Source organism: Zalophus californianus, chromosome 7 (assembly GCF_009762305.2).
Source record: "Zalophus californianus isolate mZalCal1 chromosome 7, mZalCal1.pri.v2, whole genome shotgun sequence".
Classification (NCBI taxonomy): Eukaryota; Metazoa; Chordata; class Mammalia; order Carnivora; family Otariidae; genus Zalophus; species Zalophus californianus.
The window spans coordinates 95,058,427-95,085,400 of record NC_045601.1 but is presented as its reverse complement, the minus strand read 5'-3'; the positions used below and the strand labels follow the sequence as shown (position 1 = coordinate 95,085,400).

Genomic DNA, 26,974 nt, shown 5'->3' with positions numbered 1-26,974 from the left:
TGATGGGACCAGCTTCCTGCTCCAATAGGCCTTTAATCTTCCCATGTGGAGTTCCTGCAGTTTCAACCCTGCTCAAAGTTCTGGGACCTGATCCACTGAGGACTGATTAAAGGATCCCTGAAAATGCTGCTGAGGACATCCATATGAAATCTGCTTTTCAGCCAGCAGTTCTACTTAGTCTTTACCCAATTCTAGAAACAAGGTCTGGCTCCATGCCCAAATCCCTGCCTTGGTTTAGTGCTCAGTCCCCTAGTTCCCTGAGGAAGGGCTGCTCTAGTAATGGGGGCCCTCGGATCTTTAGGGTCCTGCCCCCAGCCCCTGTTACTAGATCTCCCTGATAGCAAAAGCCCAGCTGAGGGAACATTTACCTGTATTAGCTAGCCTGTAGTCTGGCTGGTGACACCTCATTGCCGGAGTCTCCTCCAAACTCCTACTGCTACAATTTTGATCAGCTGCCTGTTCAGGTCCTGGAAACTACCTAGATTCTAATTCCTACAGCTCTCCATCCCTGTCAGATTTATCCTGTTCCCAAATGAGCTCCAGGTACACTATTTTCCTTAAATCCCAGAAAATTTTTACAAATTAAGAAATAAGTCTTACTCCTCTCATGATTTGGTTTAAAACCTCAGCTCCTTTCTGAAGCTGGCAATCTACCTCTTCCTCCTTCAAGGTTTAACTGAACAGTAGTCAATCAGTATGATTTGCTGCATGCCTACTATGGGTCAGGCTCTGAGTTGCACATAGAACACTGCATAAGCAGGAAAGTGGGTAATAAACTAAAGCACGTTCCTGAGTTAGAATTCACCTTAAATCAAATAAAGATGATTTTTTTCAAAATGCATCGTTTTACAAAAAAGTAAAACTCCAAATCAGCCCTCAATGAGCACAGATGGATTAGATAAATCATAGTAAATTAATCTGCATTTACTCAGGGCACCTGGGTGGCTCAGTCGGTTGAGCCTCAGACTCTTGGTACCTGATCTCCCAGTGGTGGGGACCAAGCTCCTCCCGAGCTCCACTCTCAGTATGGAGTCGGCTTCAGATTCATTCACCCTCACCTTCTGCCCCTCCCTGCTCCTGCGCACGCTCTCTCTCTCAAATAAATAAATTCAATCCTTAAAAAAAAAAAATAAATCTGAATTTACGCTTCCCAAATCTAGTTTGAGAAAGCACAGCTCTACACAAAATACGGCTACTTCTAATTCAGGAGATCCCTTTATGAAAATTATACTGCCATCTAGTGTCTGTCAACAGGAAAAACTAGTTCTCAGCTGAGAAACAAGAATACCAACAAAAACCATTCTAAGTAAAGAATGAATCACAAAATGTTCATGTATCTAAGCCAAGTGATACTGTCCAATAAACAAAAGAAATGTGTCTGCATTCAGTAAAAAGAAATCTTTGTCTTCCAACACTGAGACTGAAACCACTTAAAAGCAGGAAGTTGAGCAAAAATCAAAATGGCTACATTAATGCCTAAGGGAGGCTTGATTTTAAACTAAGTAACCTTTTTACTCTCTTCCACAAACCTTCTCTCCTCCCTTCTTATACTTTTGTTTCAGGAACAAGGAACCACCTTGAAAACATGATGAGGGTGGCTAGCTGCATGTACACAATTCCTGTGGAAACCAGCTAGATTCTGTATTTCCCTATAAAACCCCGGAGCCTCTTCCTCCAGGCGGGCTTGCAGTTTTGGAGGCCTTAGCCTGCTGCAGCCTCCTTTGCCCAGCAAAGCAATAAAGCTATCGTTCCTCTCTATAACCAAACTCTTGTCTTCGCATTACATATTTCAGCTCCCGAGCACAGGTGGGTTTTCAACAAGATTACAAGCATCATCTTATAAACTCATTGATACCAGGAAACAGGGTACCAGGTTCACAGGCAGTATGTTACTTGAAAGGAAACATTCAAATATATTGTTTAAGAAAAGAAGCCTGAAATTTATTTTCTTCCATAGGACATAAATGCATAATTCATTCTTCATATCAACTACTTGAAAATCAGCAATGAGAGGCTAAAAGAAATGACAATTAAGAAAAATTAAGCTTACCTGAAAGTGCAAAATTATTGTCCATATTAATCCCAAAGTCAACTTGGGATTTCCATCTGTTATGTCATCATTTCTAATATTCACTAATTTCACCTGTGTTATATGAAAAGAAAAGATAAAGCTAACTTTTTCAAACCAGCACACAAATTACCTTTACCTACATAAAAACAATTCTAAATTACACAAAGAAAAAATCGAAGTGATCTAAATACCAGTAATCCTCAAAATACTGTTACTCCCTATCTCCACTCATTTTAGACTGCAAATTATAGAGTAACCAAAAAGGAAAAAACAAGTGTTACTTTGGCTTTTCTTTTAGAACAAGTATTAAAAGTACTCACTTCTCTGGGGGGTGGGAGGGATGGGGTGGCTGGGTGATAGACATTGGGGAGGGTATGTGCTATGGTGAGCACTGTGAATTGTGTAAGACTGTTGAATCACAGATGTACCTCTGAAACAAATAATACACTATATGTTAAAAAAAAAAAAAGAAGAAGAAGATAGTAGGAAGGGAAAAATGAAGGGGGGGAATCGGTGGGGGAGACGAACCATGAGAGATTATGGACTCTGAGAAACAAACTGAGGGTTCTAGAGGGGAGGGGGGAGGGGGAATGGGTTAGCCTGGTGATGGGTATTAAAGAGGGCATGTACTGAATGGAGCACTGGGTGTTATATGCAAACAACGAACCATGGAACACTACATCAAAAACTAATGATGTAATGTATGGTGATTAACATAATAAAATTTTTAAAAAGTACTCACTTCTCAAGAGAAAAATACAACTCAAGTTGAGAATTCTTAAATACTTGAGATTTTAAAATTAGATATAATTTTGTCACTTAAAAATAAGCTTTATTTTACTCTTACCATTAAGAAACTGTTCTGAACCATAAAATAGTTCTGAACCATAAAAGTTTAATAACTTTCTCATACTTCTGTCACAAAGTGGGGAAAAAAAATCTAGCAACATTTTTCTATTTATCTACCATAAATTGTTACCAAGATAAATAAATATATGTCACTGGACATTTGGAAGGCTGCTCAAATATAAAAATAACAACAACACTTATTAACTATCAAATAACCAAGCTTATTAACTATCAAGTTATGCATTTTTAGGTAACCAAAGACAGTAATGATACCTATCATTTATATCCTGGATAAAAATAATTAAATATCATGAATTAAATATGATAATAACTAACATCTTACTTCCTGGACAATACACTGCCAAAAACATTTCAGACAAGGAAACATAATTAACCATCAGCTCTTCTGGAAACTTCCACTAGAATTAAGAATATTAAGGTAAATAAAAATAACATTTAACCTATTCAAGCACTATTTATCGAAGTTTAAAAAATAAAAGCACTTTAATGTTCATAATAAACTAATGAATAATAAAAAATAGTGTTTACCTCTCCCCATTTCCCTCCCTTCCTTTTTCCCTTACTCGATTAACAAGCAAAATGTTGCCACCTCTGATTTCTCATTGTTTTCAGTAATTTTCCATTCTCCTGATTTTCTTTTTCTCCTTTTTTCTACTAACTGAAACATTACCAATACTTTGCCTTATACCTCTCCAATACCACAATGCCACCAAATCAAGATCCCATCCAATATGGTGTTCATTCCTTAACATGATTTCTTCTAAAATCTCAAGCTACTTGGAGACTGTTGTCAGAAATATTATTTTATCTTTAACTACTTTTGATTACCCAATATTATTTCTATAAAAAACAAAATATTGCCTTACCACTACTAAGTATTAAAAATGTTTACACTAAGTTTTTTTAAGTATTATATAAACTTTTTTTAATAAAATAATTTTATACACTAAGTATAAATAATAAAGTATTGCTCCACTACTAAGAACTGTTCATAGGCATTCTTAACATTCTGTTGCTACTAAAATGTCATTAAGCTTCCTAGGCAAAGCATTCCAATTCTAGCAGAAGGAAAATCAGTAGCTCTTATTCAGATGGAAATGCAGCCACTTATAATTCCTCTGGGCTTACACCTACTATTAACTTCTTTTTCTTTGGAGCAAATGTTTGAACATATTTTTAAATATTTGTCTCACAAAACCACAAACTTAATCATTATAATTCACAAATTTAACCTTTTTATTCCCTGACATGTTTCTATGTAGCTTTACTCAGTCACATATGTTTATAAGATTATAGTCTTTGAAAAACATCATACCTGGCGTCTTTTCAAATAGTCAAGTGCAATTTGTACATTCTGTAGTCTGTGAAAACGCATCCGACCTTTTTCTCTGGGCTAAGAATAGAAAAATGCAGGGTATAAAAAACACAATAGTTTCTGATACCACTGACCATACTAAATACACTTATGATAAATATACCCTATAAATATACTTTATGCTCATCTTAACATGTCAAAACAGTATTTACTATTCAGGTAAACCCATTAGATTTTTTTTAAAGATACTTTTATGATTTTGTATTAACTGAAATTGAATTTAAACAAGTAGGGATTTCTCTGAATATGTTTTATTTAAACATATGCTTTATTCTATATGTTTTATTTAAACAAAAGAAAAACAGAAAATACCATAGAACATACAGACTTTTTATAGTCACTATACTACAATTCTAGCCTACAGTTTATTAGCTTTGGATGCACAGAAAGAATTAAATACCACTCCCCATTTTGCCTTAATAAACTCTATTGTTAAGCAGGTTTTTATAATTATATATGTATGGCATGTTAATGAAAATGAGGTAAAGTAGCATGCAATTAGTATAAAAATCACCAAGAGGGAAAAGACAGAGTTTTACTTAGTCATGATAGAGGAAGAGAGAAAAGCAATTAAAACCATATATTTCCTCTTTATTTTAGCTTTTTCACAAAATCGGTTGGACTCTAATAGTTTTACAATGCTTAGGGATGGACATGATTATTTACTGTCTCAGGAAAACTGACAGTCCATAATTCTTTTCCTTGATGCCATTTTCCTTGAGAAATGCTACAAGTTTGCAGAAGAAAAACATAAGGAGATAGAGCTGAGAAGATGCTTAACAAAAATACAAAGAATGGAGTTGAAATTTACCACATAAAATCTTCCAAAAGGAAGAAAAAAAAAAACTGACAGCTTAGCTTCTCAAATATGAATAGGTTATTGAAGCCAAAGTCACCATAATGAAACAGACAGCGGACTGCAGAATGGAAAAATAGGTTCTATGTAACAGGTAGAAATACTGTTGATGAATTCATCCACTGGATCCAAAAAAAAAAAAAAAAAGGCACAATTTCCAATGGAATTAGGGGCACTTGGGATATGGGTGACAAAAGAAGCATATCTGTCTTGCAAAGGTGGGCTGAAGTCAACTAAGTGTCATGAAGATGAAACAGCTCTGTGGGTTCTACCAGGACTCCAAATTTTAAAACCTTCCCCCCCTTCTAAATAAAACAAGACATAGAAAATACATAAAGAATGTCCAAATACCTACTGCCAGTATGATTTAAAGCATAAACTTAAATTATAAATAAATTTCCATAAGTCCCTTCAAATAAGGCAATAGTTGCCACATTTGAAATATAAATTCCAGAAGTGGATTTGCATAAAAATTAGCAAGGCTAGGTGTCAAGATTTCCGTATTTATATAAAAGGTATATAAAATTCTTTAGCTAAAATGCCATCATATAATTTAAGCACCTTTGTTCAATTACCGTGCACTGCACAGTAATGTACAAATAAATTTAAAGAGAAAATATTCCCTTCTCCAATTTTCTGGTACACACACAACCACCTCACTGTGGGTTTTGGTCCTTTCTCTAATTTTCTAAAAAGGAGCCCGAACCCGTGGGTTACATCTCTATCACGTTAGCACTCAGCACACTGTCATGGCTAGGTTAGTCGAGTTATGGGGGCTGACACCTACCCCCTTATCCTCATCCTCCACATCCTCATGCTGTTCACATTCGCATGCTTCTGTGGCACTCACCAATCGTAAGGTCTTCAAAAAATCTCGCTCCCTTGGCTAATGAACATAACAGACAGAAGATAGGACAGCAAAGACACAAGACAGACCAGAAACGAAAAGAAGAGCATGAACAGAACATAATGAAGGAGAACAGGTAACCAAGAAGGGGAAGTAATGTTCACAAAAAAGGAAATGACACCTGTGGAATGGGTTAGACCATTTTTCAGAAAGCAATGTTTCTCTTTCTTTGCTTTTTGTGAGTCTTTTAATATGTGGTTATATTATGCATCCAATATCCGCTAAGCAAAAAAACCCCGAAGGTAAAAAAGAAGCAAGAACAAAAATAGTAGTTTAATTATAGAACGGATTATATAAGCAAAGTAATCAAAGTGCTTCAATCGCCCAAATTCACATCATTTGAAGTCTGAAAATGATTAGGAAGCTATCCAGAACTCTTTTTCAGGCAGAATTCACAGTGCAAAAAAGGTGAATGTGTCAAAAATCTGAACAGTGTCTACTGACAACACACTGGTCCCATGTGGACAGGATTACATGTTCTTCAAACTAAATTAAGAAATTTAAGACTTACCAAGGTATCTCCCGAAAGAACCTCTAAAAGGGAAATTAAATTGTGTCCATCCCTTAAGTCTTCATAGAGATCATTCACATGTTTTCGAACCTACAGAGAGAAAAGCAATTTAAACTTTTGGTCCTGAACCTGGGATCATCTTTAACACTCAGACAAGAACAGGGACAAGTAGAAAACATTCCTCATATGGTGTTCACTCTCACAGTGATATTTTCATTGTTATTCTCTCATTACTTAAAAACTAAACTTAGAATTTAAAAACCAAAAACTAAAAAAGAGCAAATTTCAAATTAATAACTCCTAAAGACACATAGAATTGTTATATTTTTAACATACGAGAATTAGTATAGGATTGGCCAACTACATGGGGTTACAATTTTTTAAATACAGGCAACGGCAGTGACCTTCATGATTCCTGGTGTAACAGCCAGGGCAACCTCAGCAGGAGGGGCAAGTTTTTACCCCTCCCCGCAACCTGAGTTGGTCTTCCTATTCTCTGTGCCACAAAACCCAGGATGCCAGAGACACACACTCTATACTTTAAAAATCTAGAAATATAAGCCAGGTGAAGGGTCCATGAGACTCTACATAATTACTATTTTTGAAACTTCCTTTTGAGTCTATACTTATTTCAAAATAAAAAGTTGTTAAAAATTCACATGCATCAAGTTGGAAAACCTCTGCCCAAATCCTCCCCTGTACAACATCAATCTTCTTGTGATGGACATTTTTTATAACCATGTTAACACTTAAACTAAAATAGCTTCTTCCTCCATTCCACAGGCCTGATTGAAGCTTGTGATTTTAAGAGCACAAACCATCAAAGATTCCCCAAAAGCTTTCTTCTGTCTGCCAAGGAGGGATATCTCCTGTAAATACTTGGCGTGCTGTAAGTTTTGTGCTGGAGAGACAAATGTCAAAGCAGGCTATTAAGATGGCTGTTCCACAGTGGTGGGTTGGCATGTTTCCATTTTCTCACCTTTTAGTGACTCTAGGCTGCGTTACTTTGTGCTGCTCTCAGGAAAGGAGCCAAGGAAGTGGTCTAGAGACAGACACAAGAACTCTACCTACATTACACATAGGGCACATGCCCTATGTGCTTGCCAGGTGGTGGAGTAAACTCTTAAAGGTTTTGTACATATGAGTCAAACTTTTTTGCACTTCCAAAATGTCAACTGAATATACAGCACAAAATAATACAAAGATCTAAAATATGATCAAAACTATCTGAATACATAACAAGCAAGAAAAGGCCTAATGGAAACTGGAAGGCAACTTTTTATGGTTGAGTTTTTCATCCTAAAAAACTTTAAATGCTATTAAGTTTTATCATCTTAGTTGACTATATACGTTTTGCAGTTTTTTTATTAGTGCCAGAAAATATTTTTGACTAATGAAGAAAAAATTCCCTTATGAGTTTCTTATCATAGTTATTAGTTCCTATGTGTTTTTGCCCAAATCACAGAACTTTTCAGTATTCAATTAACTATCTATGTATGCATCATTAACTACAAATAATATAAGTATCAAACTTAGACTCAATAGCTCTAAATAACTGCTAATATCAATAATACCTATAAAAATGGCCAGTAACACTGAAAGTTAAATTATTAAAACAAGTGTTCCCATCTTCACAGACTGACATTTTATTCTGATTTCTTAATTCCCAAGAAATATCAGTTGAATCTTTGATGTCACAAGATAATGATACAAAAGTAAAATAAGGTTTAAAAAATACTTTATTTCCCTTAAAAAAAAAAAAAAGCATATCATAACACATTTTGGGCAGTCCTAATTTAGAAAACCTATAAATATCAAAAAAAAGTTATGAAATGATTATACCTTCCATTAGAATATTTACCTTGGGATACCATTAAATGACAATCCCCTCAAGTCCTTAATTATATTTCAGAGATGAATCAGTTTTCAAGGATCTTCACAGGAACACATCTACTACATGCATGACACATATGCATGCAGATAAGCAACTTAGTGAAATGCGTACTAACCCTTACTTTTCTACTCACATATTAGAGCACTGTAAGAATCCCCTTAGTCCCATTCCAAAGTATAGTGTAATTTATAAGGCTAAGGAGCTACTTAAAAACAAGGCAGAAGAGCTCTGCTTATAAATTTCTGTACATGAGTGCATCTAAATCTATGTACTTCTCTATGTATCTCCAGTGTAACCAGAAAGCAGCCTAACTCTAAAAGGGTCTGAACCTAAAAGGGATCACAATTATATAAACAATATTATGTAGTTCCTGATCCTGGCCTAAACTCACAAAATAAATTACTTTATTGTATAGGTCTGACATTCTCAGCCCACAATCAGGATGAGGCCTCCTGCGAGGCCTCCTCACACAGCGCTGAGAATTCTGGGCTCTCCAGTCCACCATACCCGCCCACACCCGCCAAAGCCACATTTCAATCCACATCCATTTCCTATGTCATTCTCACTCCCAGACAGTTAAAGATGAAGTGTGATTCTGAACACGTATTTCATAGGAAAGCAATTTCACAACTTGCTTTGCCAGACAAAACTAAATCTTCTTTCTAACATCAAGGAAACCTTCCAAAACCAGGTGTCATTTTTCATCACCATATTTATGCAACAGTAAAGAAAAATTAAATTAGGGGAGCCTGGGTGGTTCAGTTGTTAAGCGTCTGCCTTTGGCTCAGGTCATGATCCCAGCGTCCTGGGATCGAGCCCTACATCGGGCTCCCTGCTCCGCAGGAAGCCTGCTTCTCCCTCTCCCACTCCCCCTGCTTGTGTTCCCTCTAACGTTGTCTCTTTCTCTCTCTAAAATAAATAAAATCTTTAAAAAAAGGAAAAAAAATTAGGCATGTGTAGAAAAGATAATAATAATAATATTATGCCATGCAAAACCAAGTTAGGAAAAAAGAAAACATGTAATAAGGGAAAAATAATTAGGAGGCATGCACTGTAGTCTAGCTTCTGCTGCAGGTCTCATGAACTAGCACAAGGAGCCTAAACTCTCTAGGCCTCAATTTTCTCATCTGCAAAATAAAACGTTAAACACAAGGCCTCTAGTTCAAACTAGACAACAAAAATTCTATTATCTGAAAATAAAATTATCATTTTTAAGAAGCAATGTTGTCAACTTAAAAGAAAATATGTAAAATGGAAAGCTGTTTTTAAGTCTTATGGCTTAATTTCTTAAGAATTTTAGGAGAGGGATGCCTGTGTTGCAGTCGGTTGGACATCTGACTCTTGGCTTCAGCTTGGGTTGTAATCTTGGGGTCATGGAATTGAGCCCCACATTGGGCTCCATGCTCAGTGCCGAGTCTGCTTGGGACCGTCTCTGTCCCGCACCCCCCGCCCCATCTCTCTACAATAGATAAATAAATCTAAAAAAAAAAAAAAGAATTTTAGGAGGAAATACACAAATAAACTAATTTAACTTCTGTAATGCCTGAAAAAAATGCTGAGGCTTTGTTTATCATGTAATGCTGCCTATTTTTCTTGTCTCAAGTGATTATTCTGAGGGTTCACATAAAGACTATATATAAAAAATGCTACATAACTGCAAGATACCATGATCATCGCCTTTACCATCCAATGTGAAACAAATGTCACCATTATGAACAATAAATACAGTGATGCCTGGCTGGCTCAGTCGGAAGAGCATGCAACTCTTGATCTCAAGGTTGTGGGTTCAAGCCCCAGGCTGGGTATAGAGATTACTTAAAAATAAAACCTGAAGGGTGGAGCAAGATGGCAGAGGAGTAGGAGACCTGGATTTCATCTGGTCCCAGGAATTCAGCTGGATAGGGATCAAACCATTCTGAACACCTACGAACTCAGCAGGAGATCAAAGAAAAGAATAGCAACAACTCTCTGAACAGAAAAGCAACCACTTTCTGGAAGGTAGGATGTGCGGAGAAGTGAATCCAAGGCGATATTCGGGAGGATAGACAGCAGGGGAGGGGGCCTCTGTCAGCCACTTCTGGCAAGTGATAGAGCAGTGGAGCACAAAATCGGAACTTTTAGATGTCGGCTCCGCTGAGGGACGTTGCTTCAGTGGCTAAGCAGGGGGTGGAACCCTCGCGGGACAGTGTGGTCTCAGGACCCTCGGGGTCACAGAAAAACCAGGGGTGCCTGAGTGCAGCAGAGCTCCCAGGGATCGGAGCAGGGAAGCCGGCTGCAGAGACGGAGCCGAGGCGCGGGCTCGCAGCTCCAGATTGCCATAAACTGTGATCGGGGACACAGTCAGGCCACTGCTCCTCCAGCAGGGACCCAACAAGCGGCAGTTCCAGGGAGACTCCCCTTCCTCCCATGGGAGGAGCGGTGCAGGAGCCCACCACAGGGATCTGCTGGGTTTGGAGACTCCACACCTGGTCGTGTGCCAGAGATAGAAATGCTGGGTCACAGGCCGGGTGAGCACAGAGTGTGGCCGGAGACCGGGGAGATGGGAGTGATTGACTGCTTTTCTCCGGGGGCGCACTGAGGAGCGGGGCCCCGAGTTCTCGGCTCCTCCTGGGCGGAGATTGGGAGGCCACCATTTTCGCTATCGTCCTCCAAAGCTGTACGGAAAGCTTGCAGGGAACAAAAGCTCCCGAGAGCAACCCCGAGCAGATTACTTAGCCCGGACAGACAAGGACGGGGCAATTCCGCCTCTGGCAAAGACATTTGGGAACCACGGCAACAGGACCCTCCCCCAGAAGATCAGCAAGAACAGCCCGCCAAGACCAAGTTTACCCATCAATGAGAACGGCAGAACTCCACCGCTAGGGGAATACTGCACGTAGAATTCACGGCTTTTTTATCATGATTCTTTAGTCTTTCAAAGTTAATTTTTTTAACTGTCTTTTTTTGAATTTTTCTTTTTCCCTTTTTCAACCAACATCTTATCAATCCCTTTTTTAGAAAAAAAAAATTTATTTTTCATTTTTAGAGTCATATTCTATCCCTTCATAGTAGTTACCCTTACTTTTGTCATATATATATATAAGTTGTTCTCTCTTTAAAATTTTGAGATACAGTTTCTTCTAAAAGATCAAAATATACACTAAATCTCTACAACAAAACTGTTCTAGTCTCCTGCCTGATCACATTCCCTCCCCTTTTTCTCTTTTTTTTTTAATCCTCTTCTTTCTTTTTTCAAACACCTTATCAATTCTTTTATAAAATTTTTTATAATTTTCATCTTTACAGTCATATTCCATCCCTTCATCATATCAACCCTTATTTTGTACATATATAACTCTTTCTTTCTTTAAAATTTTGGGAGGCACTTTCTTCTAACAGACCAAAATACACCCAAAATCTAGTGTGTGGCACTGATCTATGCACCAGCCTGATCATATTTAATCATATTCTGTTTTTTTTGTTTGTTCTGTTTTTGTTTATTTTTATCTTTTTCTTTTTCTTTTTTTTTTCCTCTTTCTTTTTTCTTTCTTTCCCTTTCTTTTCCCCTGGTTTCAGGTCTTTTCTGATTTGTTTAGAGTATATTTTCTGTGGACGTTGTTACCCTGTTAGCATTTTGTTCTCTCATTCATCTATTCTCCTCTGGACAAAATGACAAGATGGAAAAAATCACCTCAGCAAAAAGAAGAAGAGGTAGTACCGTCTGCCAGGGACCTACTCAATACGGACATTAGTACCATGTCGGACCTAGAGTTCAGAATCAAGATTTTAAAGATACTAGCTGGGCTTGAAATAAGCATGGAAGTTATTAGAGAAACGCTTTCTGGAGAAATAAAAGAACTAAAATCTAACCAAGTCAAAATCAAAAAGGCTATTAATGAGGTGCAATCAAAAATGGGGGCACTAACTGCTAGGATAAATGAAGCAGAAGAGAGAATCAGCGATACAGAAGACCAAATGATGGAAAATAAAGCTGAGAAAAAGAGAGATAAACAATACTGGATCACGAGGGCAGAATTCGAGAGATAAGCAATACCATAAGACGAAACAACATTAGAATAATTGGGATCCCAGAAGAAGAAGAAAGAGAGAGGGGGGCAGAAGGTATATTGGAGCAAATTATAACAGAGAACTTCCCTAATGTGGGGAAGGAAACAGGCACCAAAATCCAGGAGCACAGAAAACCCCTCTCAAAATCAATAAAAATAGTTCAACACCCCGACATCTAATAGTAAAATTTACGAGTCTCAGAGACAATGAGAAAATCCTGAAAGCAACTTGGGAGAAGAGATGTGTAATCTATAATGGTAGAAACATTAGATTGGCAACAAACCTATCCACAGAGACCTGGCAGACCAGAAAGGACTGGCATGATATATTCAGAGCACTAAACGAGAAAAATATACAGCCAAGAATACTATATCCAACTAGGCTGTCATTGAAAAGAGGAGAGATAAAAAGCTTCCAGGACAAACAAAAACTAAAGGAATTTGCAAACACAAAACCAGCCCTCCAAGAAATATTGAAAGGGGTACCTCTAAGCAAAGAGAGAGCCTAAAAGCAGCATAAACCAGAAAGGAACACAGACAATATAGAGTAACAGTCACCTTACAGGCAATACAATGGCACTAAATTCATATCTTTCAATAGTTACCCTGACTGTAAATGGGCTAAATGCCCCAATCAAAAGACACAGGCTATCAGATTGGATTAAAAAACAAGACCCATTGATATGCTGTCTGCAAGACACTCATTTTAGACCCAAAGACACCCCCAGATTGAAAGTGAGCGGGTGGAAAACCATTTACCATGCTAATGGACACCAAAAGAAAGCTGGGGTGGCAATCCTTATATGAGACAAATTAGATTTTAAAACAAAGACTGTAATAAGAGATGAGGAAGGACACTATATCCTACTTAAAGAGTCTATCCAACAAGATCTAACAATTGTAAATATCTATGCCCCTAACATGGAGCAGCCAATTATATAAGGCAATTAATTAACAAAAGCAAAGAAACACATGGACAACAATAGAATAATAGTGGGGGACTTTAACACCCCCCTGACTGAAATGGCAGAACATCTAAGCAAAAGATCAAAAAGGAAATAAAGACTTTAAATGATACACTGGACCAAATGGACTTCACAGATATATTCAGAACATTCCATCCCAAAGCAATGGAATACACATTCTTCTCTAGTGCCCATGGAACATTCTCCAGAATAGACAACATCCTAGGTCACAAATCAGGTCTCAACTGGTACCAAAAGATTGGGATTATTCCCTGCATATTTTCAGACCACAATGCTTTGAAACTAGAACTCAATCACAAGAGGAAAGTCGGAAAGAACTCAAATACATGGAGGCTAAAGAGCATCCTACTAAAGAATGAATGGGTCAACCAGGAAATTAAAGAATTAAAAAAATTCATGGAAACCAATGAAAATGAAAACACAACCGTTCAAAATCTTTGGGATGCAGCAAAGGCAGTCCTGAGAGGAAAGTATAAAGCAATACAAGCCTTTCTCAAAAAACAAGAAAGGTCTCAAATACATAACCTAACCCTACACCTAAAGGAGCTAGAGAAAAAACAGCAAATAAAGCCTAAACATAGCAGGAGAAGAGAAATAATAAAGTTCAGAGCAGAAATCAATGAAATAGAAACCAAAAGAACAGTAGAACAGATCAACGAAACTAGGAGCTGGTTCTTTGAAAGAATTAACAAGATTGATAAATCCCTGGCCAGACCTATCAAAAAGAAAAGAGAAATGACCCAAGTCAACAAAATCATGAATAAAAGAGGAGAGATCACAACCAACACCAAAGAAATACAAACAATTAAAAGAACATATTATAAGCAACTATATGCCAGCAAATTAGATAACCTGGAAGAAATGGATGCATTCCTAGAGATGTATCAACTACCAAAACTGAAGCAGGAAGAAACAGAAAACCTGAACAGACCTATAACCACTAAGGAAATTGAAGCAGTCATCAAAAATCTCCCAACAAACAAAAGCCCAGGGCCAGATGGCTTCCCAGGGGAATTCTACCAAACATTTAAAGAATTAATATCTGTTCTCCTGAAACTGTTCCAAAAAATAGAAATGGAAGGAAAACTTCCAAACTCGTTTTATGAGGCCACCATTACCTTGATCCCAAAACCAGACAAAGACCCCATCAAAAAGGAGAATGACAGACCAATATCCTTGATGAACATGGATGCAAAGATTCTCACCAAAATACTAGCCAATAGGATCCAACAGTACATTAAAAGGATTATTCACCACGACCAAGTGGGATTTATCCCTGCAAGCCTGGTTCAACATCCGCAAATCAATCAACGTGATACAATACATTAACAAAAGAAAGAACAAGAATCATATGATCCTCTCAATAGATGCAGAAAAAGCATTTGACAAAGTACAGCATCCTTTCTTGATCAAAACTCTTCAGAGTATAGGGATAGAAGGTACATACCTCAATATCATAAAAGCCATCTATGAAAAACCTACAGCGAATATCATTCTCAATGGGGAAAAACTGAGAGCTTTCCCCCTGAGGTCAGGAACGCGGCAGGGATGTCCACTATCACCACTGCTATTCAACATAGTATTAGAAGTCCTAGCCACAGCAATCAGACAACAAAAAGAAATCAAAGGCATCCAAATCATCAAAGAAGAAGTCAAAATCTCACTCTTTGCAGATGATATGATACTTTATGTGGAAAACCCAAAAGACTCCACCCCAAAACTGCAGAACTCATACAGGAATTCACTGAAGTGGCAGGATATAAAATCAATGCACAGAAATCAGTGGCATTCCTATACACCAACAACAAGACAGAAGAGAGAGAAATTAAGGAGTCGATCCCATTTACAATTGCACCCAAAACCGTAAGATACCTAGGAATAAATCTAACCAAAGAGGCAAAGGATCTGTACTCAAAAAACTATAAAATACTCATGAATGAAATTGAGGAAGACACAAAGAAATGGAAAAACGTTCCATGCTCATGGATTGGAAGAATAAATATTGTGAAGATGTCAATGCTACCTAGAGCAATCTACACATTCAATGCAATCCCCATCAAAATACCATCCACTTTTTTCAAAGAAATGGAACAAATAATCCTAAAATTTGTATGGAACCAGAAAAGACCCCGAATAGCCAGAGGAATGTTGAAAAAGAAAAGCAAAGCTGGCGGCATCACAATTCTGGACTTCCAGCTCTATTACAAAGTGGTCATCATCAAGACAGGACGGTACTAGCACAAAAACAGACACATAGATCAATGGAACAGAATAGAGAGCCCAGAAATAGACCCTCAACTCTATGGTCAACTAATCTTTGTCAAAGCAGGAAAGAATGTCCAATGGAAAAAAGACAGTCTCTTCAACAATGGTGTTGGGAAAACTGGACAGCCACATGCAGAAGAATGAAACTGGATCATTTCCTTACACCACACACAAAAACAGACTCCAAATGGTTGAAAGACCTAAATGTGAGACTGAGTCCATCAAAATCCTAAAGGAGAACCCAGGCAGCAACCTCTTCGACCTCAGCCACAGCAACTTCTTCCTAGAAACATCGCCAAAGGCAAGGGAAGCAAGGGCAAAAATGGACTTCATCAAGATAAAAAGCTTTTGCACAGCAAAAGAAACAGTCAACAGAACCAAAAGACAACCGACAGAATGGGAGAAGGTATTTGCAAATGACATATCAGATAAAGGGTAGTATCCAAAATCTATAAAAAACTTATCAAACTCAACACCCAAAGAACAAATAATCCAATCAAGAAATGGGCAGAAGACATGAACAGACATTTTTCCAAAGAAGACATCCAAATGGCCAACAGACACATGAAAAGGTGCTCAACATCGCTCGGCATCAGGGAAATCCAAATCAAAACCTCAATGAGATACCACCTCACACCAGTCAGAATGGCTCAAATTAACAAGTCAGGAAACGACAGATGTTGGCGGGGATGCGCAGAAAGGGGAACCCTCCTACACTGTTGGTGGGAATGCAAGCTGGTGCAGCCACTCTGGAAAACAGTATGGAGGTTCCTCAAAAAGTTGACAACAGAGCTACCACATGATCTAGCAATTGCACTCCTGGGTGTTTACCCTAAAGATACAAATGTAGGGACCCAAAGGGGTACGTGCACCCCCATGTTTATAGCGGCAATGTCCACAATAGCCAAACTGTGGAAAGAGCCAAGATGACCATCGGCAGATGAATGGATGAAGAAAATGTGGTATATATATATATATATATATATATATATATATACACAATGGAATATTATGCAGCCATCAAAAGGAATGAAATCTTGCCATTTGCAACGATGTGGATGGAACTGGAGGGTGTTATGCTGAGTGAAATAAGTCAATCAGAGAAAGACATGTGTCATATGACCTCAGTGATATGAGGAATTCTTAATCTCAGGAAACAAACTGAGGGTTGCTAGAGTGGGGGTGGGTGGGAGGGATGGTGTGGCTGGGTGATAGACATTGGGGAGGGTATGTGCTATGGTGAGCGCTGTGAATTGTGCAAGACTGTTGAATCACAGACCTGTACCTCTGAAACAAATAATGCAATATATGTTAAGAAAAAAAAAGAAAGAAAGAAGAAGATAGCAGGAGGGGAAGAATGAAGGGGGGGAAACTGGAGGGGGAGATGAACCATGAGAGATGAGGGACTCCAAAAAACAAACTGAGGGTTCTAGAGGGGAGGGGGGTAGGGGGATGGAAAAGAGAAAATTAAATAAATAAATAAATAAAATAAAACCTTAAGAAAAAAAATGAGCTACATTAAAAAAAGAAAAAGAAAAAAGTGAGCTACAAAATAAACAAACAATAATAAATACAAATACATACACAATGAACTATTACTAGGTACCTTACCCTGTCTGTGTGCAAGTGCTTTATAAATATTGGCTCATTTTCCTCATCACACAAGCTTGGGATGAAAGAGAATGTTAATTAACAATTAAAAATCAGCAAATTAGCATTATGGGGAACAAGTGGCAGTGGATGAAATGAGTAGAAATAATTCGAATTCTCTAGAAATATCTAATCAAGTGACCAATTTATGAAGAAAAAAGGAATTAAATAGTTAAACTGACACAGAAAAGCTCTTTATTTTGCCCTAAGTCTGAGTCATAGACATTTGGCCTGGTAACTTTCCTTCACAGATGCCAGTAGTCTTAACCTTCCGCTTCAATTTTTAATAAAACACTCTTTCTTCTCGTTTTGGAAATTTTCTCCCTGTGAGACAAAAATCTGTCTGAATCAATAGTGCTGGGGGAAGTGATGAGCAAAATGAAAGCACTCTGAAATACTCTGGGATTAAATTATATAACCCGAATTACATAATAAGGACGAAGCATCATTTTCTGTATTTCATACAATTCTCCCAGAATTTTGCAGTGCTTTTTTAAAATGTGTGCACTGCACTGCATCTGCAGCTCACCCCTAGAGGGCGCTAATCCTTTGCTTAAGAAGAGTCTCTTAAGGAAGAAAATAGAGTACAAAATGGTGGGAAGGGCACACAGGGAGAGAGATTCTAAACAAGAGGCTGGTGATGATGACATAGGCAATTTGCAATTCATTTTTGAAAAAGAACAGATTATGCCAAGTCTGTATGATCTAAATGGTTTATCTGAATCAAAAATACTACTGTAAAAATTTTATTTTGTTAACTTATAATTGTTTGGTTTTTCACTGGCTAAATCAAATTCAACTCTGAAGATAAGATCATCATATAGCTGCTTATTTAAGTAAATATATTTAAGACTGTCTTTTTCAAAAGCCTGATTTTGTACTGATTGACGTGAATCTAGACAAATTCCACAAAAATGTTACTTCCCATATTTAAATTTATAGTTACCATGTTTACTGAGCATCCATTACATGCCAGGGTATCATTTAACCTCTAAGGGTACCAAAATGAATAATAAGAGAGCACCACCTCTTAAAGCCTGCAGACTGAGTTGACAGCAGTGTAGAAAAAGGCTTAATGTTCCAAGGGGAGAGAAGAGCAAGAACAAAGAAAAGGCAAGCCTGCATGCAACAGTGCGTGAGATCCACGGAAGGAAAGAAGCCTGAAATCAGTGAAATGTGAGGCAGAAGGTGAGGCAGGAAAAGATGGACTGGAGGCATGGCAATTTTATATGCCACTAAAGGAAGCTCAGAAATTTCCTAAGCAGAGAGAACCAGTGAAGGCTTTTAAGCAGAACAAGGACCCTGTATCTCTGACCAATATAAAAGCTTCTTTGTAAAATATTATCTTGAACAAAAATAAAATAAAGTGTTATCGTGAACAAACCCAAATCACAGATAAAGCCGCTGAGGGTCCAATCTCTACACAATAATGGAGGAAAGGTCTCAGAAAAAAGCAGAGAGGGCATGCTATCAGAAAATCTTGGGTAAAATGCACACATGCCAGCACAGCAAGGAGCAAAACACCAGCCACAAAAACCATTCACAGTCCTCTCTTAAAGAAGTCCTACATCGAAAGGATACAGTATTCGGGAAAACAACTAGCTATCTTTAGAAAGGAACATAAATAATAAAAGAAGGCTTGTCCCAAATAGGATCGCCTCACAGCCTACTAATTGGGTGAAAAGAAGGGGGACAGTCAGCTTCAGTGAAAACTATGAATTAAAATGTTTTTCAATGCAATTTTTTTTTTTTTACTTCAAACAGATACACTCATGAAAAATAAGCTACCACATTCTCCTGGGAGAGCGCCTTAGAAATCCTAGTTCAAAAAAATAAAAATAAAAATAATCTATCAATATGTTACCTTATCAGTTACTGATGAGTGATGCTTTTAAAATCTACAGAAATGCTTGTATTCTCTTGGATAGTTATGAGACAGGGAAACCGAAGGGACCCTATTAAAGAAAAAGCTGTTTTTTTCTTTTGCTTCTTTTCCTGCTTCTATTCTTGCTAAGACTTACATGCCCCCCTTACACATGCTTTAATGTATGTCTTCCTTATAAAGGTCAAGGAGTTAATGATTTCTTTGTGGAGTCTTCCAGCCCAACAGATCACATCTAAGGAGTGACTGGGTATGGTTGTAATGAACGTTCTCCAAGACGAATGACTCCAAATAGCTTGACACCAAGACCCATAGCTGCAGGGCATAAGTGACTTACGGAGGACACCTGGGCACTCATCCTTGTTGGACAAGTTCCTGGATGCCTATGAGAACACATACACCAGACCAGACCACCCACCTCAATAAGAACTCCAGACCACGCCCCCCACGGCCGGAAGCCGGGCTGGCTCAGTCAGTGGAGCCTGCCACTCTTGATCTCAGGGTTGTAGGTTTGAGCCCCGAGTTGGGTATAGAGATTAAAAATAAAATCTTTAAAAACAAGAAACTCCAGACCCCCAAGCAAAGCGGAGACTCATGCTCCTTTTCCTCTCAGAGTCTCCCAGACACTCTTGTCTGTCGCTGCTGTCTATGTCTTCAATAAACTCTGCCCTTAATTCCTCTCGGCTCATGTTTGACTTCCATCCTGTGAGAAGCCAAAGACCCCCTTCGCTGGTCCTACGGGACCCCTCTGGGTCCTCAGACCGACCTGCCTGAATCACTTAGTTGCTTTATCTGAACAGTTTTGTTTACTTCAGTACTATTTCTTCAAGAGTTGTGAAAGAATAAAGCTACAGTGTAGTTTCTACTGAAATTACTATAAATTCTAAGTTGGTGCAAATAAGCATAATGGGATGATCATGTTTTTTGTAGTCAATGATAGGTCAGCATCAAGGCCATACATAATTCATCTCCTTTACTGTTTTATAAAACTACAAAATAAAGATATTTGTCATACATCTTAAGGTATTAATGAATAAAATAAGGAAGAGTTTAAAACAAATCACTGTTGGTCCTGGGCAGTACAAATACTGTTCTTTGACAAAGTTCTTTGACAAAAAAGATTTCTCTTTTAAGCTTTCAGGTTGATAATCTACAATCAATTGTAAAAACAAAAGCAAAAAGGTCTTCTCTAGTCTTTCACTACAAGGTAGAACATTAGGTGGTTAAATAAAATAGAAGCACTTATTGTACTAATAAATGCTTTAAGATCTGGGAACAGTTTAGTCCTCACCTACGTATATTTTTTATAGTCTCTTTTGTACAGTTTCACTATTGTCATAGGAATCTTTTTAAAATGCTTTCAATTTTTAAAATTTTAAAAGCACGTAAATATTTTCTGTAACAATTTATTTTAGCTTTGGGACAGCTGGTTCTGGTTTGGTTTAGTTTGGGTTTGAGTCCTCTACATTTCCTTCCAGTTCTTCCCTCTAAGGGAAGATGGGGAAAAAAAATCTATTTTTGTGTGTGTTTCCCCATCAGCCTGCAGATCTTTGATTGCTTGCAGAGCTGTATAATTCTTATGCTGAGCAATTACAAATAATACCACTGAAAGAGAAAAATGAATTCAAAAATCAATTACTCTGCATATTTTATGCATCTGTCCACTGTTCTTTGGATTTTTATTAAAGATGTGGTCTAAATAACCTCCATATTACAATGAGCAACTGATTTATAAAGACATCAGCATTATCCATTCCATGTAGCTCTTTAAATGGAGGGGGTTCTTTAAACCAATATGACTTGAAAAAAATCATGGTAAGAGCTATTAGGAACAGGTTTCAGTAATAACAGAGAAAAAGAGAAGGAACCAATCACTGGCGTTTTTCTTTTAAACTCTACACCCAATAGGGGATAAAGAGTTGTGTGATCTACCTACTGAACCAGTAAGGCACTCCTAATCACTGGCATTTTTATGCTCTCCTCTTTCCCATTCACCTTCTCACAATTTGAGCAAAAGAAAAAAAAGCTGAGAAAACTGAGGATGGGGGTCAAAATCACTTAACACTTCTAATGAATAATTAATAAGCTAGTCAATGAGACTAAATTTTTTTCATTAGAAACTAAATTTTGATGTAAATGTAAATATGTAACTATAATAATAATTTAATAAGACAAATAATGACAACTGAGTAGAATACTATTATAATAGTTGTGTGCTACATGAGTTCATATGTGCCAAGGCCTAAAAAACATAATTAGACATAAAATAAGCCTGTTTAATCTAGGTAGTCTGTAACTACAGCATCAAAGTCTGTACTTTACCACCAACATTTTGAACATATTCCACTGTATTTTCAAATTCTAGCTTCTACTGAAAAAGTCTTTTTTTTAAGATTTTATTTATTTGGGAGAGAGTGAGAGAGACAGAGAGAGCATGAGCAGGGGAAGGGGCAGAGGGAGAGGAACAAGCAGACTCCCCGCTGAGCAGGGAGGCTGATGTGGGGCTCGATTCCAGGCCCTGGGATCATGACCTCAGCAGAGGGTAGACACATAACCAACTGAGCCACCCAGGTGCCCCTTGAAAAAGTCTTGGAAGCAGAACTGTACATATTTTTCAGTAAAAATCATGTAAAATTATTTTTAAAAATTTGAAATTAGTTTTATTTAAATTACAATCATGACCAAAATTTACAACTTATTCAAAAAAAATGTGTCTTTCCTCAATAAATCCCCACTTAATGACTCTGGTAAGGTTACACCAATGTCATAAGTCAGGTTCAGATTAATTACTAGAAATTAGTGATGCATTCAGATAAATACATTCAGTTCCCATGTGAAAATAAAGACAGCTCCTGGGATAAAGAAACCTATCAGTTATTTAACTTAACACCCTTAACACCAAGTCACTTCATTTGACTGATCTTCTTAACACCTAATATCAATTTCAAAGAAATCTTAATCATGGTTGGTGATTAGATGGAATAACTTTGGGGGGGAGGAGGTAGTCTGAAGGAAGCACTGCAGTGTGAGGCATGGTAGGATTCCAGAGTAAGAGCTTTTAACACTGAGAAGGCAGCAGGAGAACTCTAGGCAGCTGGTGAGTGGGGAGAGAAGAGTCCAGGAAAGATACAGGGAAGTGACAAATAAAAATGTCAACTGCTTCACAATTCTGATTAAAGTGCTGGTTGTGGCACCTGTTTACTGAATACTTTTTGAGTTGAATCATCTCTTTTGGAGCATTTGTCAAATGCCCTATAGGGTGTCAATGGCTAACTTGTTATAAAGTATTTCAACAATTAAGTAGATACTTGCCCCCAAAAAGAACTGTCCTCTCTCCCTGTGGCACCATTTAAAATACCTTTTACAACTGGACCACATTCTTACACCATACACAAAAATAAATTCAAAATGAATTAAGGACTCAAATGTGAGAGCTTGAAACCATAAAAATCCTAGAAGAGAACACAGTAATTTCTCTGACATCAGCTGTAGCAACATTTTTCCAATATGTCTCCTTGGGCAAGTTAAAGAAAAGCAAAAATGAACTACTGGGACTACATCAAAATTAAAAGCTTCTGCACGGCAAAGGAAACATCAACAAAGCTGAGAGGCAACCTACTGAATGGGAGACGATATCTGCAAATGGCATATCTGATAACAAGTTAGTATCCAAAATATACCAAGAAATTATACAACTCAATGCCAAAAAAAAATAATCCAATTAAAAATGGGCAGAAAACATGAACATTTTTCTAAAGAAGACTTCCAGATGGCCAAGAAGCATATGAAAAGATGCTCAACATCACTCATCATCAGGGAAATGCAAGTCAAAACCATAATGAGATATCACTGCACACCTGTCAGAATGGCTAAAATCAAAAACACAAGAAACAACAAGTATTGGTGAGGATGTGGAGAAAAAGGAACCCACATGCACAGTTGGTAAAGATGCAAACTGATGCAGCCACTGTAGAAAACAGTATGGGGAGCCCTCAAAAATTAAAAATAGAAACACCATATGATCCAGGAATTCCACTACTAGGTATCTACCCAAACAATATGAAAACACTAATTCAAAATGATATACACACCCCCTATGTTTACTGCAGCTTTATTTACAATAGCCAGATTATGGAAGCAGCCCAAATGTCCATCAATTGACAAATGGATAAAAAAAAATGTGGTGTAGGTGTACACACACACACACACGTGTGTGCGCATACAAACACACACAATGGAATATAACAAAGCCATAAAAAAGAATGAAATCTTGCCATTTGCAACAACATGGATGGAGCTAGAGAGCACAATGCTAAGTGAAGTAAGTCAGCAGAGAAGGAAAATACCATATGATTTCACTCATATTTGGTATTTAAGAAACACACAAAGATAAAAAAAGAGACAAGCCAAAAAAGACTCTTAACTAAGGAGAACAAACACATGGTCACTAGAAGGGAGTGGGGCAGGGGGGGATGAGTGAAATAGGTGATGGGGATTAAAGAGTACACTTCCCATGATGAGCACTGAGTCATGTATAGAATTGCTGAATCTCTATATTGTACACCTGAAACTAAATAATATTGTATGTTAATTATACTGCAATTAAAAAGCTAATAAAAAATAGAAATAAAAAATTTAAAAAATACTTTTTACAACTCAGCTATTTATAGAAAAAAATTAGGTCCTACCTCAGCATACACACACAAAAAATCAGACAACCACCTGAGCCTTCAAAATCTAACTTGGTCTACTGCATGGATGATGTCTAGCATGGTTCTGCCAGTTCTCAACCAGTGAGCCACTTGCAGGAATGCTTGTAATATGAGTCAGGCTCTAGGCTGGGGAGGAAGAAAGGCCCTCGTAGGGAAGGGTGAGTGCTAGGCAAGTAATCAAATCCACCTGTGGATAAGGATCCAAGGGAGGTGAAGCTGGCAAGGGCAGATATCTGCTGGTCACACCATCATGTGTACTTCCCGGTGTCCCTTTCAGAGCCCTGGGCAAGAGATGCCAAGGTGGGAAGGACACAAGTGGTTGCCTCATCTCTTTTTTAAGTATCAAGGGCTGGACAATCTAAGAGGTCTCTCAGTAGCATATTTTATAGTTTTAAGGCCTTTACAATACTCTGATGCTTTGTATGTAAACTAATTCACTCTTCTTTAAACAGAAGCCCATTTCCTCAAGTCCTTACGAACCACTGAGAACAACTGGTTGTATCCTCTTCATTAAACCATTGAAATAACCCCAGATTATGATTAAGACAACTGTCACAGGGAGATGAACACTGAAACTATTTATAAAGACACCCCCAGATGATGAGATTCCACCACCTTTGCTACAATCCATGCGAATTCTTAACACCTCTTCCCTGTTAAAAAAAAAAAGTTTCTTAAATCCAAATGAAACTCTTAACTCCCCAGTATAATGATGTACATTTTCCAAAAATAAAACCACTATAAAACATATTTAGGAAACTAGTAAGTTTGGATAGTTATAAAAACAAGTTTATTCTATTAATTATCTAAAAAAAATTTGACATGTTTTATCAGCTGCTGTTAAAATCAATTTCTGCAACAGAATTATACCTTCTCTAGGAAGATTAAAGCTTTCAAAGATACCCTTAATCTCTTCAAATGGATCACTTCCTAAATGACATTACAATTTTGCCAAATTTCCAGATTCCATCTATTTACCTAAGGCTGTGGACCACAAATACTCAACAGCTAGTCCTCCCAGCTGTTCATGACCAGAGGAGAGGCTACACTGCTGCATTTCTGTCTCATCCTGAAGCCTAAAATCTAAGTATTAGTGATTTTCTCCCCCACCTCAGTTCTGAGCATGCACTCTCTCTCTTTTTTGAGTGCACACACACACACTCTCTCTCTCTCTCTCTCTCTCTCTCTCTCTCTCTCTCTCTCTCTCTCTCTCTCTCTCCCCCCTCTGTGGAGCCTAATGCAGGGCTTGAACTCAGGACCCTGAGATCAAGACCTGTGCTGAGATCAAGAGTCAGACGCTTAACCAACTGAACCACCCAGGAGCCCCAGCACCCTTCCTTTTAAATTAACAAGTTTCACCAAGAGTAGGCTTAAGCCAAGTAACGCTAGCAAATCAGAGGCCACATGTCTCAAGGTGAACCGCGGGACACAGCTGTGCATATACGGCAAGACATACAGGTCCCAGGGCCTAAACAGTGGAGCTTCACTTCTAATCCCAAAGGCTAAGAGAATTTGAAAAGAAAGTCGGCTGAACACTTGAGGTCACATTCTCAAAACCGCCACTGTCCTATCTCTCTGCTTGTACTCATGATGTTCCCTCTACCCCAAAAATGCTGCTCTTTTCCCCACGCCTCTGGCTATCCTAATCCTCCTCTTGCTTCAAAGTCAAGCTCTAATTCCACCCAGACTGAGAAGGCCTCTCCTCTGCACTCATATAGTCTTTGGCTTATTCCAGAATACCAATCATTGTTTTCCTTACAGTTTTATGCACATAATATACTTAAATATAAACCTCTAAAAGAACGGGGCCCAGTCTTAGGTCCTCATGAAAATTTGTCATGCTTTGTATAGTACTTTTCATATAGTAAATATTCAAAGAAGGTTTGTTCAATAAATAAAAGATCAGTCATTTGTACTTGCCTGTGAACATAGCCATGCCCTCAGATGTGGGCCCTTGAAGGCCTGCCCAGTTACAGGAAGAAAAAGAGAAACTCGGAAAACAGATTCAAGAACTCCATCAAGCCACTTCCTAGCAAGGGATGTGTCTCTGCCCCAAGGGCCTATCATGGCACCTATGAGAGTTCCTACTTGGCATCATGTCTTATCACACAGTTGAAGCTAAATAAATGCTGAATGACTAACACACAGAGGAGAAATGTCCATTTCGGCATGGCAACCTTCTAAGTATTTTCCCATCTAAATTAGTTTGGTGTTCAGATAAATCAAATTTCAAGACTTAATAATAATTAATCTTACAACAAAATGTTTTTAATAAAAATAGACATATAGGTCACTGAAACATAAAAGAAAGTCCTGAAAGAGACCCACATATTTATGGCTTTTGGCAAAAAAACAAAAGCAATTCAGTGTTGAATCTTTTCAAACTGATACTGGGAAATTCAATATCCACATGCAAAAGTAACCTTTTCCTCAAAATGAATCAGAGACCTAAATGTAAGAGCTAAAACTATACAATTGTTGGATGAAAAAAGGGGAGTATGTCAGAGGGGGAGACGAACCATGAGAGATGATGGACTCTGAAAAACAAACTGAGGGTTCTAGAGGGGAGGGGGGTGGGGGGATGGGTTAGCCTGGTGATGGGTATTGAGGAGGGCACGTTCTGCATGGAGCACTGGGTGTTATGAACAAACAATGAATCATGGAACACTGCACCAAAAACTAATGATGTAATATATGGTGATTAACATAACAATAAAAAATTTAAAAAAAAAAAACATAAGAGTAAATCTTTGTGACCTTGGATTAGGCAAAAATTACCTATATATAGCACCAAGAGCATAAATGGTCAAAGAAAACCCAATAACAAAAGGACATATAACCCAATTTAAAACAGGCAAAGATCCGAATAGACATTTTACCAAAGAAGATACACAAATAGGCCGTAAGTGTATGAAAAGAGGCTCAACATCATTAGAGAAATACAAATCA

The 26,974-nt window shown here is 37.8% G+C and overlaps 1 protein-coding gene across 23 annotated transcripts in view; it reads right to left on the bottom strand.

Annotated features, from left to right (window-relative positions):
• Positions 1-26,974, bottom strand: part of DST (dystonin) — a 486,661-nt gene that overhangs the window by 224,015 nt on the left and 235,672 nt on the right. For 12 of the 23 annotated variants that reach the window (XM_027601381.2, XM_027601378.2, XM_027601372.2 and 9 more), the window contains 4 exons: positions 6,591-6,680; positions 6,023-6,058; positions 4,257-4,334; positions 2,051-2,143 (listed from right to left, as the gene is read on the bottom strand). In XM_027601381.2, coding sequence (XP_027457182.2) covers positions 2,051-2,143; positions 4,257-4,334; positions 6,023-6,058; positions 6,591-6,680 — 297 coding nt within the window. The remainder of the gene's footprint in view (positions 1-2,050; positions 2,144-4,256; positions 4,335-6,022; positions 6,059-6,590; positions 6,681-26,974) is intronic. The other 11 variants (XM_027601396.2, XM_027601395.2, XM_027601388.2 and 8 more) reach the window with 1 other exon arrangement.